Source organism: Cupressus sempervirens, chromosome 4 (genome assembly GCF_028749045.1).
Source record: "Cupressus sempervirens isolate cs-2001-9-10 chromosome 4, ASM2874904v1, whole genome shotgun sequence".
Lineage (NCBI taxonomy): Eukaryota > Viridiplantae > Streptophyta > Pinopsida > Cupressales > Cupressaceae > Cupressus > Cupressus sempervirens.
In genome coordinates this window covers 547,693,188-547,707,342 of record NC_143121.1, presented here as the reverse complement: position 1 = coordinate 547,707,342, position 14,155 = coordinate 547,693,188, and the positions used below count along the sequence as shown (strand labels likewise).

General features: G+C 36.9%; 1 protein-coding gene across 1 annotated transcript in view; it reads left to right on the top strand.

The window, feature by feature from the left end:
* The first annotated feature begins 12,111 nt into the window (after positions 1–12,111).
* LOC149562355 (protein SEMI-ROLLED LEAF 2-like) overlaps positions 12,112–14,155 on the top strand; it is a 31,640-nt gene continuing 29,596 nt past the window's right edge. The window contains exons 1-2 of the mRNA XM_089825877.1: positions 12,112–12,996; positions 13,093–13,239. Of these exons, the coding sequence (XP_089682003.1) occupies positions 13,105–13,239 (135 nt within the window). The 5' untranslated portion in view covers positions 12,112–12,996; positions 13,093–13,104. The remainder of the gene's footprint in view (positions 12,997–13,092; positions 13,240–14,155) is intronic.

Sequence of the window (14,155 nt, the reverse complement as noted above, 5' to 3'; positions counted from 1 at the left end):
AGATCCTTACAACACCCACAAGATGATATCAAGCTTCTCCTTGAGCTTCTCCTTCCACAACTTCTACTTCTCAAGTTTCTACTCCTCGAGCTTCCACTTCTCAAGCTACTCCTTGAGCTTCTCCAAGCTTGATTAGAAATGTTCATATGCCTTGCTTAAATAGGCACTTACCACCCAATACATGACTTATCCACAACCTTCTACACAATATCCACAATCTTCTAAAACTTCCATAACTTTCTAGAATTACAACTAAGTGTTGAGATAATGGGTGTTGCACACATTGCATAATATTGTTATATTTTATTTTATTGTACCTAGATGGACGTGCAACATGTAAAGATTCTCATGGAATATTTTTGATGAGTTGTATTGTAACATTGTGAAAATATTTTATGTAATTATTTAATATTGGGGAAAAGAATTAAATGCCCAATATTAAATGTGGGGTCAGTGGGTTAGGTAGCACATGGTTTTAGCACATGGTTTATGTAATACTAGTTAATGGTTTTGTGGGACTTGCTACTATATAAGCAACCACAAGGGTAGTTGTTGTGAGAAGAAAGAGTGACAAGGAGAAGACAAAAGGCAAGAGTCAAGCGGGACAAGGCTTGACAGGTTAGCCAAGGGGGCATTTGTGAAGGTTGAAAGCATGGCATGGGATAAGTGGATTCATGCTTGTTCACATAGTTTGCTTGGTTGTGGCTATGGCCATGAAGACTTCCATGGTTGTATGACAATGGTATTTTTGCTGAATAATACATGATGATGGATGCTTTTGGAGGCTGGATTTTTTCCCTCAATGAGGGTTTCCCAGGGTATATCTTGTGTCACAATTTTGTGGGTATGTTGTCTATTCTCTTGCATGTGGATTTTAATTCTGTGTTTATTTCGGATCTATTATGGGTTATGTGGAAACGGTTATATTCTTTGTTGCCAAGTTTCCTTACAAGTGGTATCAGAGCTATGGTTTTATTATTGTAACCCTAGATTGAATCCATGAGAATGCATGAGAGGATAAAAGAAAAGGGCAAGATATATGAATGTTTTATTGTAGATCTGAGGACTTTGAGTTTGCTGTTATGATGAGATGTTAAAATATTTGGGCATGTGAAATTGTTGGACAAATTTTTTTTTATAGATGTTTCATTTAAATGAGGGTTTTGGGGGGTAGCTTGCAGAAATGACCTCCTGGGTAAAAACAGACCTCACTATTGGATCCGGGTCGACATTTACATAAATTTTGATATATAATATGCCCTAGTTTGGCCATGTTCAGAGGAAATGAAATAGTTTTTTGGTTTCAGCCCATGATGGCCGTCAAATTTAATCCCGTCGGAATTTTCGTCACTGAAAAAATAAAAAATGAAAAATCGTACTGAAAATGGTAAAAAGACTGTCTTAGTAAAACGACCATAACTTTCTCTTAGAATATCGGATTTCAGAGTTCTTATAGGTGTTGGAAAGCTAATTTAGAGCACTTCAAGATGGTGTAGGTTTGGTTTTGTGATTTTGAGATTTTGTCAGGTTTTAAGAGCCCTAAAGTCAGATGTTATTTATTTTGAGCACGAATTGGGGCATAACTTGGGCATACGGAGTCAGATTTTGGACTTCAAGTAGTCAATGGAAAGCTCTTGGAGAGCTCTACACATTGGTTCAGATTTGGTGTATGTTTGGCATGATTTATTTATTGATATATTGATCTGAACAGTTTATAAGTATATTTTGACTATGGTAACATTGTGAGTTTATGGCATTTGAGATTTAAGTTTTGATGTCATTGTATACTCAGTTCATATTTCAGATTGGTCTCATGATGATATGGTTATCAATGTTTGGTTTAGATATGCATGATGGCTTGTTGGGTCTACAAGTTGTGTAGTGTTGTAAGTGGTCTATACTTACAGGTTGCATTTATAGCTTGGTTATGGGTTGTCTTTGCCAATTGATCTTTCATTATTGATGCATATTCAGATTGGTGGCTTGGATTTGGGTTGTCTATGCCCTAAGTCACATGATTTACTATTTTCTTCATGTAGAAGGGATGAGATGTTGTTACCAGGTATAGTCATGGTGGAGGATTGTGGTTGACTATGCTGACAGGTTGGACATATTGAGAGCCAGATGCTCGGTTCATGGATGTGATCATGGTGTCATGGATTTTGGCATGACATGATTGGTTATACAGGTACATCCTTGATGTTCATTAGCTTGGATTTTCTAATTCAGTTATGGTGGTATATCTTCTTGGTTGAGGATCATGGTTATTTGGTTTCTTTTGAAGAGCTCATGATGTGCACTTTGAGTTCTTTGATGGCTTGATGCCTTGGTTGATTCTCATGGTTAGAGGATGGTTTGTTCATCATATGTCATGGATAGCTTGGATACATGATTTAGTGGGAGCTTGTGACAGTGATGGGGTGACAGTGCAGGATTAGTTCCTGGTTTGGTTTATATCTTCTTGGTTTGGAGAGGATGGATTTTATGATGCCATAGGTGACTTGGTACCATGGTTGAGTGGGAGTTGTTGGCATTGATATATTTATTGAGTGTTTGCAGATGTTGGAGGTTTGTCTTAGATCTTGTTGCTGCAGAAGCGTCTTTGACATTTGCATGGTGCACTTGTTATCTTCATGGTGTATGAAGATGGTTAGATCTTGAGGACTCATGGAGTTCTTGGTTATCTTCATGGTGTGTGGAGATGGTTCTTCATGGTATGTGGAGATGGTTTTCTTCATGGTGTGTGGAGATGGTTGCATCTTGAGGACTCACAGGGTTCTTGGCAAAGGTGTGGTTTATGCTTTTATTTGGCATGTTATCCTTGGTATGAGGATGGTTTCATTATTATGTCATGGTATACTCTTGATACGCGTTTAGAGTTGTGACATATTATGTTGTGTTCATATGGAGCATGTTATCTCTTTTAGTTGAGATGGTTAGATCATGTTGTCATGTTTATGTTCTTGAGGCCATGGTTGGAACTTTGACATTGATCTTGGTTTAGTTTCTTCGTATTGAGTACACTGATCATAAGCTGGATACTTCATGATATTGCTATGTTGCATTTGGAGTTGGCATGGATTGATTGGTTACAGGTGCTCATGGATACTTAGAGACGGTGGTGATGCTGATTTCTCTTGGATTAGAGAAGTATTTGTTGGGACAGTTAATGGTTTCAGCAGGAAGTCCGAGGGGCAGTCACCTGATATGGACTTGAGAGGAGATTGTTCTTAGATGAGTCTTGGTTGGAGACTTGGGTATCTTGATGAGCATTCTCATTCCCCACTCTTGGTCTACTCGGCGGTTTGCTACTTGAGAGGTATAGTCCATTGTTTCTCTCAGTTGCATTATATTTATGCTTATCTTTCATGGATATGAATCTTGAACTACGGCACATGAGTTAGTTCTGGAGGGTTCATTTGAGAGATGGTTTAGTATTGGTTATCTCCATGTGCATATGTTGTTATGCTGGTTGAGTTTGGGAGATGGTTTTATATTGGGCATATTCCTTGGATTAGGAATGGTTATTCCTTGGATTAGGAATGGTTATTCCTTGGTTTAGGAATGGGTTTATTGAGTTTGATCTTCTTGTGAGAGGCTTACATCCATGATGAGTTAAATATGGTATGGTTTGGGTGTTGTTGAGGCTTCTTGTTGGGGTTTTATGGAGGAGATCATACTTGCACAGTTTACATCTAGAGGTGTGTGTAGAAGGATATGATATAGGTTATGATTTGCATGGTTTCTCTGGTCTTGGTTATCTTCCTGGATGTTCAGTTTTGCTTACATTGGATTTGAGATTGGTTAGAGATTGTGATCACTGGATTGTACTCATGTATGTCATGTGAGAGATGACATGGTTATTCCTTTATCTCTTTCCTCTGTTAGTTGTGGTGAACTTGGGAGAGCATTGGAGACTTGTTATGAGAGTTGTTCTTGCAGGATATTAGTTTATGTATTGTGGATGTCCTTGATACTACATGGATTCACTTCTTTGAGATGTTGTAAGTGGATTGGTTATAGATTTGACATTATCTTTTGCAGTGGGAGCTTCTTGGTATATATGTGGCAGGTATTGCTCTTGAGGCTTGTGATTGCAAGTTATAGATTGGATATGTCGGTGATATAAGATTCACTTGTTATACCTTTGAGGTTATTTGTGCTTGAAATTTCAGTTGGTACATGATTTTATGATCTTCTAATGTGACAAGTTGGGTGGCTTTCTCTTTGGATGGCTTCTATGTATGTCCAGTGGGAGTGGCATAATAGGAGGTGAGATCATTCATGTTTGAGATGCTAGATACTTTGATTTTGTCGCGAGTACCAGGATGGAGCACTTGGTGTATTTTGATCCAGGATGGTGGATGTGCTGGGAGGGATTGTTCCCTTGTTCATTTATGTGGCTACGGATTGACCCTATGCAATGTATACAACAAGTGGGAGATTGTTGAGATAATGGGTGTTGCACACATCGCATAATATTGTTATATTTTATTTTATTGTACCTAGATGGACGTGCAACATGTAAAGATTCTCATGGAATATTTTTGATGAGTTGTATTGTAACATTGTGAAAATATTTTATGTAATTATTTAATATTGGGGAAAAGAATTAAATGCCCAATATTAAATGTGGGGTCAGTGGGTTAGGTAGCACATGGTTTATGTAATACCACTTAATGGTTTTGTGGGACTTGCTACTATATAAGCAGCCACAAGGGTAGTTGTTGTGAGAAGAAAGAGTGACAAGGAGAAGACAAAAGGCAAGAGTCAAGCGGGACAAGGCTTGACAGGTTAGCCAAGGGGGCATTTGTGAAGGTTGAAAGCATGGCATGAGATGTGTGGATTCATGCTTGTTCACATAGTTTTCTCGGTTGTGGCTATGGCCATGAAGACTTCCATGGTTGTATGGCAATGGTATTTTTGCTGAATAATACATGATGATGGATGCTTTTGGAGGCTGGGTTTGTTCCCTCAATGAGGGTTTCCCAGGGTATATCTCGTGTCACAATTTTGTGGGTATGTTGTCTATTCTCTTGCATGTGGATTTTAATTCCGTGTTTATTTCGGATCTATTATGGGTTATGTGGAAACGGTTATATTCTTTGTTGCCAAGTTTCCTTACACTAAGCACCACCATGTGGCCCAATTAAAAAATTACATTTTCTTTATGGATCACAACAAATATTAAATGCAAGATTTAAGAAACTTTCCACAAGCTTCTAAGATGCCACCTACACACCTCGATTAATGTAATGACAACTATTTTTTTATTTTTCTATTTATGCCACCTATGCACCTCGAAAATAGAAATCACCTTTTCCTTTCTTTTCTCTTTTTTCCCTTTTTTTATTTTTTTTATTATTTCTCCTCTAATTTTCGTCACTTTCTCTCTCCTCCACAAATTTTTTTTTTTTTTTTTTCATGCAAGATGCTCCTGCATCAAACTGATGCCAAAAAGAAAGATCTACCACCATCTTCATCTTTACCAAAGGCTTCCACCTCAATAGGGACAACAAAACCACCATGCAAATCTTCCACACCAACATCTCAACCATCCAATCAACAAGCTCATGCACAAGAACAAACTGAACATAATGCTTCATTAGCAAACTCCCATTCACATCAACAATTAGTGAATCCACACTAGCAGTAACAAACCCCGCATCAGCAACAACAAACTTCATATCAGCACCAACATGTAGATCTCCATCAATACATGCCAAACTCTCAAAACCAACAACCTCATTGCTCACAACAAGATGCTCTGCAATACATAACTCACCTCCAACAACTGGATCATCCACGACCAAGTGTTCTGCAACATACAAGTCACCACCAACATCAACTAGATCATCCACGACCGAGTGCTCCATAATCTCCATGTCAGTCTCAACCATTTGATCATGAAAACCAACCTCCATCCCAACATTAGCAAGGTTAGGAATATCCTCAGCAACAACCTCTATTTGCTCTACATGTTCTGCATCAGACTCCACAGACTGATCAGCAAAACCAACCTCTTCCACCTCAACCTTGTGATGCCATCTTCTCTCACGAACCTCCTTAACTTGATCAACCAATCTATCATCCAACCGAGAAATCATCTTAGAAAAATCCCTCTCCACTATATCATGGATTTTGGTAATCATCTTAGGGTCCAATCCTCTTGGAGCCATCTTCCAAGATCTTCGTAAACCCTCTGCAACAAATCCTTCCTACGCTCCTTGTGACAACCAAATTGTTTGCAAGTCAGATCGCAACCTGCCACCTCGCACGAACAATCGGGAACCACATCACAAGTCTAGGACAACAGATTTGCAATCCACAAGCTCTGATAAACTTTGCCCAACCAAGGTCCTAGTACAAACTGCCTCACACTTCGGCGATCTACTTGTACACTCAAGAACTCCTGCTCTGATACCACTAATGAAGTACACGCTCTGATACCACTGATAGAGGGCCACACCACCCTTACTCACTCACAATCAAGAAAGCAACAATATGGAGACCAAAAAAATGCTTCACAAGAAATTTTATTATACTTGAAGATCCTTACAACACCCACAAGATGATATCAAGCTTCTCCTTGAGCTTCTCCTTCCACAACTTCTACTTCTCAAGTTTCTACTCCTCGAGCTTCCACTTCTCAAGCTACTCCTTGAGCTTCTCCAAGCTTGATTAGAAATGTTCATATGCCTTGCTTAAATAGGCACTTACCACCCAATACATGACTTATCCACAACCTTCTACACAATATCCACAATCTTCTAAAACTTCCATAACTTTCTAGAATTACAACTAAGCACCACCATGTGGCCCAATTAGAAAATTACATTTCCTTTATGGATCACAACAAATATTAAATGCAAGATTTAAGAAACTTTCCACAAGCTTCTAAGATGCCACCTACACACCTCGATTAATGTAATGACAACTATTTTTCTTATTTTTCTATTTATGCCACCTATGCACCTCGAAAATAGAAATCACCTTTTCCTTTCTTTTCTCCTTTTTCCCTTTTTTTATTTTTTTTATTATTTCTCCTCTAATTTTCGTCACTTTGACTCTCTCCTCCACAATTTTTTATTTTTTTATTTTTTTATTTTTTCAATTTTTTTTTTTTCAAATTTTTTTTTTTTTTTTTTCTTTTTTTCATGCAAGATGCTCCTGCATCAAATCTGCATTGTACAATGCATTCACTATCTCAATCATAACTTAATTGTGTACGAAATTTTCTCTTTTCTCAACTTCTATAGGAGTTCCAGCTGGTACTACGTACTCAGTAGTAAGATAGCTAACAACAATGTTTGAGATTCTTGATAGGTGTAATTCCACCTTACTCACCATGTATCAAAGTCCTCTTCATTCTTGTTGAACTTGGGTGCATCCTTCCTATACATCTTGAGATCTTTACCCTTAGTTATTAAGTCTTCCAAATTTTAGGGAACCAATTCTCTGATACCAATTATAGGTCTAGGAATGATTACTAGAAGGGGTGGGGGGTTGAATAAATAATCACCAACCCAAACAAATTTACAGGCCCTATTAAACTCAATCAAATAGATTCACTAATTAGAGTTTATGTCGAAGTTGATGAAAAATCAACCTCATAACTCCCAAGAATCATTGCATGCAAATACCTTTCATAGAAAAAGAGGAGCAAAGCTATGGAGACTCGAATTCAGAGATCCACATAAGATGAGACATTCTTGATGTGCAAAAAAGCATTGCAAATTGTATTGAATGAACAAATAGATTTATAATTACCATCTTTATAAAAGGAGAAAGGTAAAACCTAAAAGGTAGAAACCCTAAAGGGAAATATCTTAGGTTTCATGATAATAATTAATAAAATAATTAATTATTATATGCCCAAACTTTAGCTTAAGTAAACTAGAGATAATAAGTGGCTTAATAATTAAATTTAAATGATTTAATTAACAAGAAAATATCTTATTACTCTAACATCCCCCCTTAAGATAAGCTTAGGGAGTGGCTAAAGACCTAGAAACGACTACTGAAAGCAAAAACAAATGGGTCTCGACAACAGAGGCCTGATTAGGTACCCAAGCACAACCAAATCTCCAAAAAGAGGAAAAATAGAGAAAATCACATGGGAAAAACCCTGCTCCAAAAAGAGATGGAAAAAATTTTCTAGAAGATAAGAACAAAAGAATGATCATAAAGAACACTAGTGAAGCATGAAGTTGCAAACTCTGCCAAACTACTAATCTGAAGAACCTCTACTATATAGAACATGACCAGGTATAAAAGACCAAGTCTGAATAACTAATCAATCAAATATGGAAGATATCTTCATGGCATCAAAAAGTAGGAATGAAAGAGTGTCTATATGGTAATGATCCATCTCACTGAAATGTATAAGTATCCGTCCACTGCAATTGCTTAATACATAGGATCAAATACTGAATACATAGCTCACTCCATCGAACCAAGAAAGAAATAGAACCAACATAACCCCCTTATAATGTTGAGCGATAAGACACAAATATTGAAATGGATGCGTAATCTCTTGCAAAAAGAACTAGGAACATCAAGAGTGCAGAAGAAGTACAAACACCTAAAATGGTATGTGTCATCAACACATCATGAAGCTAATGTCATGGAAGGAACACTCACTTGACAAAGAATGATGCCAAATATGGCCAACATGAAACCCCCCAAGACACTTTATAATGTAGTGCAAGTACAACAAGACACAAAGATGTGCAATGCCCCGAAATGCAATAGAGTGACACTTTGTCTCACTGTATTTGCAATAATACTACAAAAGGATGTTAAAAAAGATCAAAAGAGACATAAGATTGGTACAAAAAATATTACAATCCATGGCAAATCATCTAAAGAAATGAAATTGATCACTGGACTTGAAACAAACAAGATATCCACTAGAATGCAAAAATACAAAAAATTAAATAGCATGTGCTCGGAGTAGATTCTAGAAAAACTAGCATTGCTAGAAAGAATACAGAAATACCTTTTCAATGATATAAAAAATTTCCAAATCGGAGATTGGATGCTCAAGATATGTCTCCTAGAGTGCAAAATAGAACTCCTAAATTTGAATGCATAAATAAGCAACCATATGGCACCAGAAAATAAAATAACTTGCATCATCATGATAAGCTTAGAGAGAGCATTCCAACAATATAGATTTGTCAAAAACTACCTCAGTATGCCCAAGATGCAACCAAAAAAACATCAATACGTCTTTAGGACAAAACAAATCAAACAATGATGGGTGAATGAACATCAAATTTTGGCTTAAAAACTGCTGAGATCACCTGCACTACTGCTAATGCTAACATACCTATTATACTTCTCATGAAGAGAATAGGGGCATAAACATTTGAAGCTCTGATACCATGTTGAAGTTGATGAAAGATCAACCCCACAGTCCCAAAGAATCACTGCATGCAAATACCTATCATAGAAAGAGAGAAGCAAAGCTATAGAGGCTCGAATTTAGAGATCCATAGAAGATGAGACATTCTTGGTGTGTAAAAGAGAATTGCATATTGTATTGAATGAATGAATAGATTTATAATTACCATCCTTATAAAATGAGAGGTAAAATCTAAAAGGTGGAAACCCCAAAGGAAATATCCTAGATTAGAATTCATTATCATATGCCTATGGTTTAGCTTAAGTAAACTAGAGATAATAAGTGACTTAGAAAATTAAATCAAAATGATTTAATTTCTAAGAATATATCTTATTACTCTAAAATTTTCTTTAACTTATAACAACATTATTGGTTTAAGCAATCCATTAACATGCAACACATGAAATAACATCCACACAATAATAGCACCAGATTTACCTCGCGTAAACTTAATTAGGGTGAAAACCATGGTATGAGAATAATGCTACAAATATTTATACTTTTTTGGAATACGCTCAATTAAGAGCTTGCTCGGTTAAGGGTTATAAAAGAATTGTTAAATGCTACTTGGTTAAGGGATTTCCTTGGAGACTTTTTAAAGTCTTTATTTTATTAGGAGTAACCTTGTTAGAGGACTTTAGACAATCTTTTGAGAATGCTACATGGTTAGATGATTTTACAATAGACTTGTTAAGGCCATCCAATTAGGGATTTTACCATCACAATTATTAGAGAGTAATAACCAACAAATGATCTATAGTTTGCACTATCCTACTAAGTCAGATCTAATATAGTTCTGCAAACATTAACATACCATTATCTGATTCCTTGTTCTGATTATGTAACCTCTATGATCACAATTTCTTCTTTCCTTCTTCGCTTTGAGATCTAGCCACACTGGCAATATTCTCTATCTATGATGTGATTTGTCTTCCTTCGTCTTGCTTAAGTGGCAACACTTTGATCACGAACCCTAAACCTAAATCCAATGATCCAAATTAACTCTTACTCTTCCAATCATTCTTTCTTGTCGACCTCATAATTCATCTCTTCTAGTAAAACATTTTGATCTTATAGAAACTTCTTAATGAATCCATCCTTAAACTTATTTTCCTCGAGCTTTATGTCATTGCTTCATGCCTTGAATTACAGTTCAACTATTGAGTTGTCCAATCATTTCACCTTCTTCAATAACAATTCAAATTTCACTTCCTGATCTTTATCCATTGATAAGACTTGCCCATTTTCTGATTACTTTATCCTTTATTCTGATACACTTTTTTGTTCCGATAAGATCACTCATCCTTTGTTTCGATAAGAACTTAGTTTATCGATAAATCATTTTAAGTTTGTCGATAAGCTCTTATATTTTCCAATTGATTAAATAATTATCATTTGTGCTCCAAATCATCTCAACATCTTCACAAACCATATCAACTATCACATCAACAATTCCTTCATAGATTTGACAAACCATATTAGTAATCAAATCAACAATTCCTTTACAAATTTGTCAATCCATTCAAATCATTCAATTGTTCTCATTGTCTTGCTCCAACTATTATCCTGTTTGATTTCAATCTTCAAAATTTTCACAAACCTTTACTCATCCTATACTCAACTCTTTCTTCATACAGATATGTGGTAACAAGTCAATTTAACATGCCAAGAAGTTTGACATCAATGACAATCATATATATGACTATCTTGATTATGTCAGACTCATAGCATCATCCAATTAACATCTTCAACTTCATAACTTATTAATCAATTACGCCAATGATCTTGATAGAGTGAGGTTGCCGTTCTACCAAATGATGGATTTGTTAATACTCGATACAACCACTCAACTTATAGTACATAAGATATGTTTAAGCCCTTGTCACAAATTGTGATCAAGATTTTGCCAACATATACTACTTTGACCTTAAAACATTATTAAAATCTCTCAATAGAAAGATATCACTTTTTATTCATTACTCATCAACCATTCGCTTATAATTTAAGCATCTAAGATATATTAAAACCTTTTGAAAATAAATAAAAAATTCAATATCCCCAAATAAATAACATTGTAAAAAGGGAGACCGTGTGATCTAGGCCTAGATTACCTCAAAACCAGATCCCATAAAAGTGACATTGTAGAAAGAGGGACCCTGATTTTGTGCGACTTGCATGGGAAGAGGGACCCCTGATCTTCTAGATTCACATCATGTCAATCAGTGAGTTTTGCCAACTTTTCAAGAATACAACTTTTACCAAATGATGCAATTATCATTCATGTTTTCGAAGTAGCCCAAAAGATGCAGACAAGCGGACAAACCGATTTGAAAACAACAAGAAACGGGAGCATTTCGGCTGTGAATCACTAGGATCCAAAGGCGTGCATCAAGGACGATTGCAACATTCCAAATCCTGTTCTTGTATGGTCAATGTAGATGATTAACGTTTCGAGGTGGGTTTCGATCATATTCGGTGGAAACTGAAAAAACAGAGTACGGGTGTATGAATGAGGGCCAGGGGTAAGAAGCAGGGATAAGCCGTGCACCTCATAAAAGGATCCCGCTGTCATTCGCCCGTGGCTATACAGCCACGAAAATGCACTTCCTTTACATTGCTTTTTGTAACTTTTGAAAAAAAATTCTTAGTCCTCTCCTTCGTAGGAAAGTGCATTTCCGTGGCTGTATAGACGTTGCCCTGTCATTCAGCCTGGTTTTTTAATTAACCCGAAAAAGGTGGAATTCTGTGAAATCAACTCTCGTGAGTAGTACTGGGCGTTGACATTGAACCTGGCTAAAATTCTTGTCGATTCATTCCAAATTGCCTGGAATTAAACAAGACCGTCTCTTGTTCCTGTAATTTGAACAAAACCTAGTTGAAAAACAGGGGATTCGCGTGAGAAGGCGATGTTTTAGTGATTCTATCAGAGGATCGTGGGCTCCTTTCAAACCAGTTTTTACTGCATAGTGCCAACTTTGAGAACAATTCCCCGTATGGTTGTGCTGCCGGAGGTCCCACTGCCATACTTTTCAACCATGCCGGCAGAAGCAAGCGCATCCGATAACGAGCGTCCACTGTTTGAAGGAATCTGACGGTCCAGGAAAAAGGGGCATTTAATTCATTTGGAATTAAAGGGGTCCCGCTTTCAATCAGACGCCGCTTACGTCGGCGCAGAGAGGTCGCCAGTTGAATATGTCATTATGACGGTGCCTCTTGTATTTACGCCCCTTCTCAGGATTTGCGCAACGGAGTTTAAATGCGACTATGGCGCGGCGAGCTGACTGATTAATTTCCGTCTGCAGACGGTTTTTCAAAAAAAAGCATAGGTGCCCTTTCGCTGGCACAGCATTGTGCGGTAAAGTTTGCCGTGAGAGACTGGGTGTTGGGGGTGGACGGATGTCGGATTGGGCGCGCTATATTTAGCGTCTTGTTTGGCGGAGCAATGGAGAAGCTTTTCTTTTGAGCTGTTTTGACGGGGCTCCATTCAATTGACTTTTTAAAAGGTGGAATTTGGATTTTTTTACAACGTCAAAAGACCGGGATTCGAATCCCTTTTTGGTGTATCATAACAGCGGTTCGTTTAACAGGTAAATATATAAATATATGGATACATATTAAATTAAGTCTTGGTGGTTGATTGAGATCATGCAAGAGAAGCCTCATTCGAAACATTTGGTTTGCAGGGATTGTTCAAGATGGGAATTATGTCAAGAAGGGTATTGCCCATTTGTGGCAATCTCTGCTTCTTTTGCCCTTCTTTGAGAGCGCGTTCCAGACAGCCTGTTAAGAGATACAAGAAACTTTTGTCAGACATTTTCCCCAAATCACAGGTACTTGATCGCAGTGATATGGTCTGTCTATGATGATATCAAATTAGAGGTTGTCTGGTCTCGTAATTGTTTAATATGGGATTTCTCTCTTTTGAGTCTTATCTGCCACATTTTCAATGCTCAAGAAATGGAAATTCAAGTCTTGTTTCCGGTTTTACGGTCGTTGTATCCTCCAAAGACATCTGGATATATTGCGCGTTAATTTTTGATATGCATCCAGGTTTATAGACCGACTACAGTTTCCAAAGCCCTACCAAATGTTTGAAAAACTATTGAAAATTTGTAAATAGTATGTATAGTTTTTGATTAAGAACTGCAAATAGTATGTTTAGTTTGTGTCAGAGGGCATTCACATTTTTTTTGAACAGTTCCTTTCCAAAATTTACATAATTACGGGCCCTTAAAGAAGGTTTCTTGGATTCTGATCGCCATTAGATGTGGACGGTTCATAAAGGAGCTTAGGCAATTGATTTGAAAATTTACGAAAGTGGCATTTTTACTCAAGAAAATTAGTTATACTAAGTGTTTTATATACACAACCTAGTTTATATTGACCTTTATGAAATTACAGGAACTGAGTTCTTGATCTCTCTCACAGCTGATACTGAATTATATAGTGAAATCCTTTTCCTAGGCATGTCCAGATGAGAGTAGCACATTTCTAATATTCACTGGGGCGGGGTGATTCATCCTAGTAGGTACCGTCCATGCTGAATAATTTCTTAGCAACAGATATATGAAATTGCTGTGTCTATATAAGTTTTGTGGACCATATTGCTGCCATTATCTTGAGCAGGTGTTACCATGTAAAGTATTTGAAAGAAAAGTTGCAAATCCTTGAAACACAGAGTTGCTATTGTATAGGAAGTGTATTTTGAGGGAGTACAAGAAGGAGGAGATTAGGAACTTGCAGTGC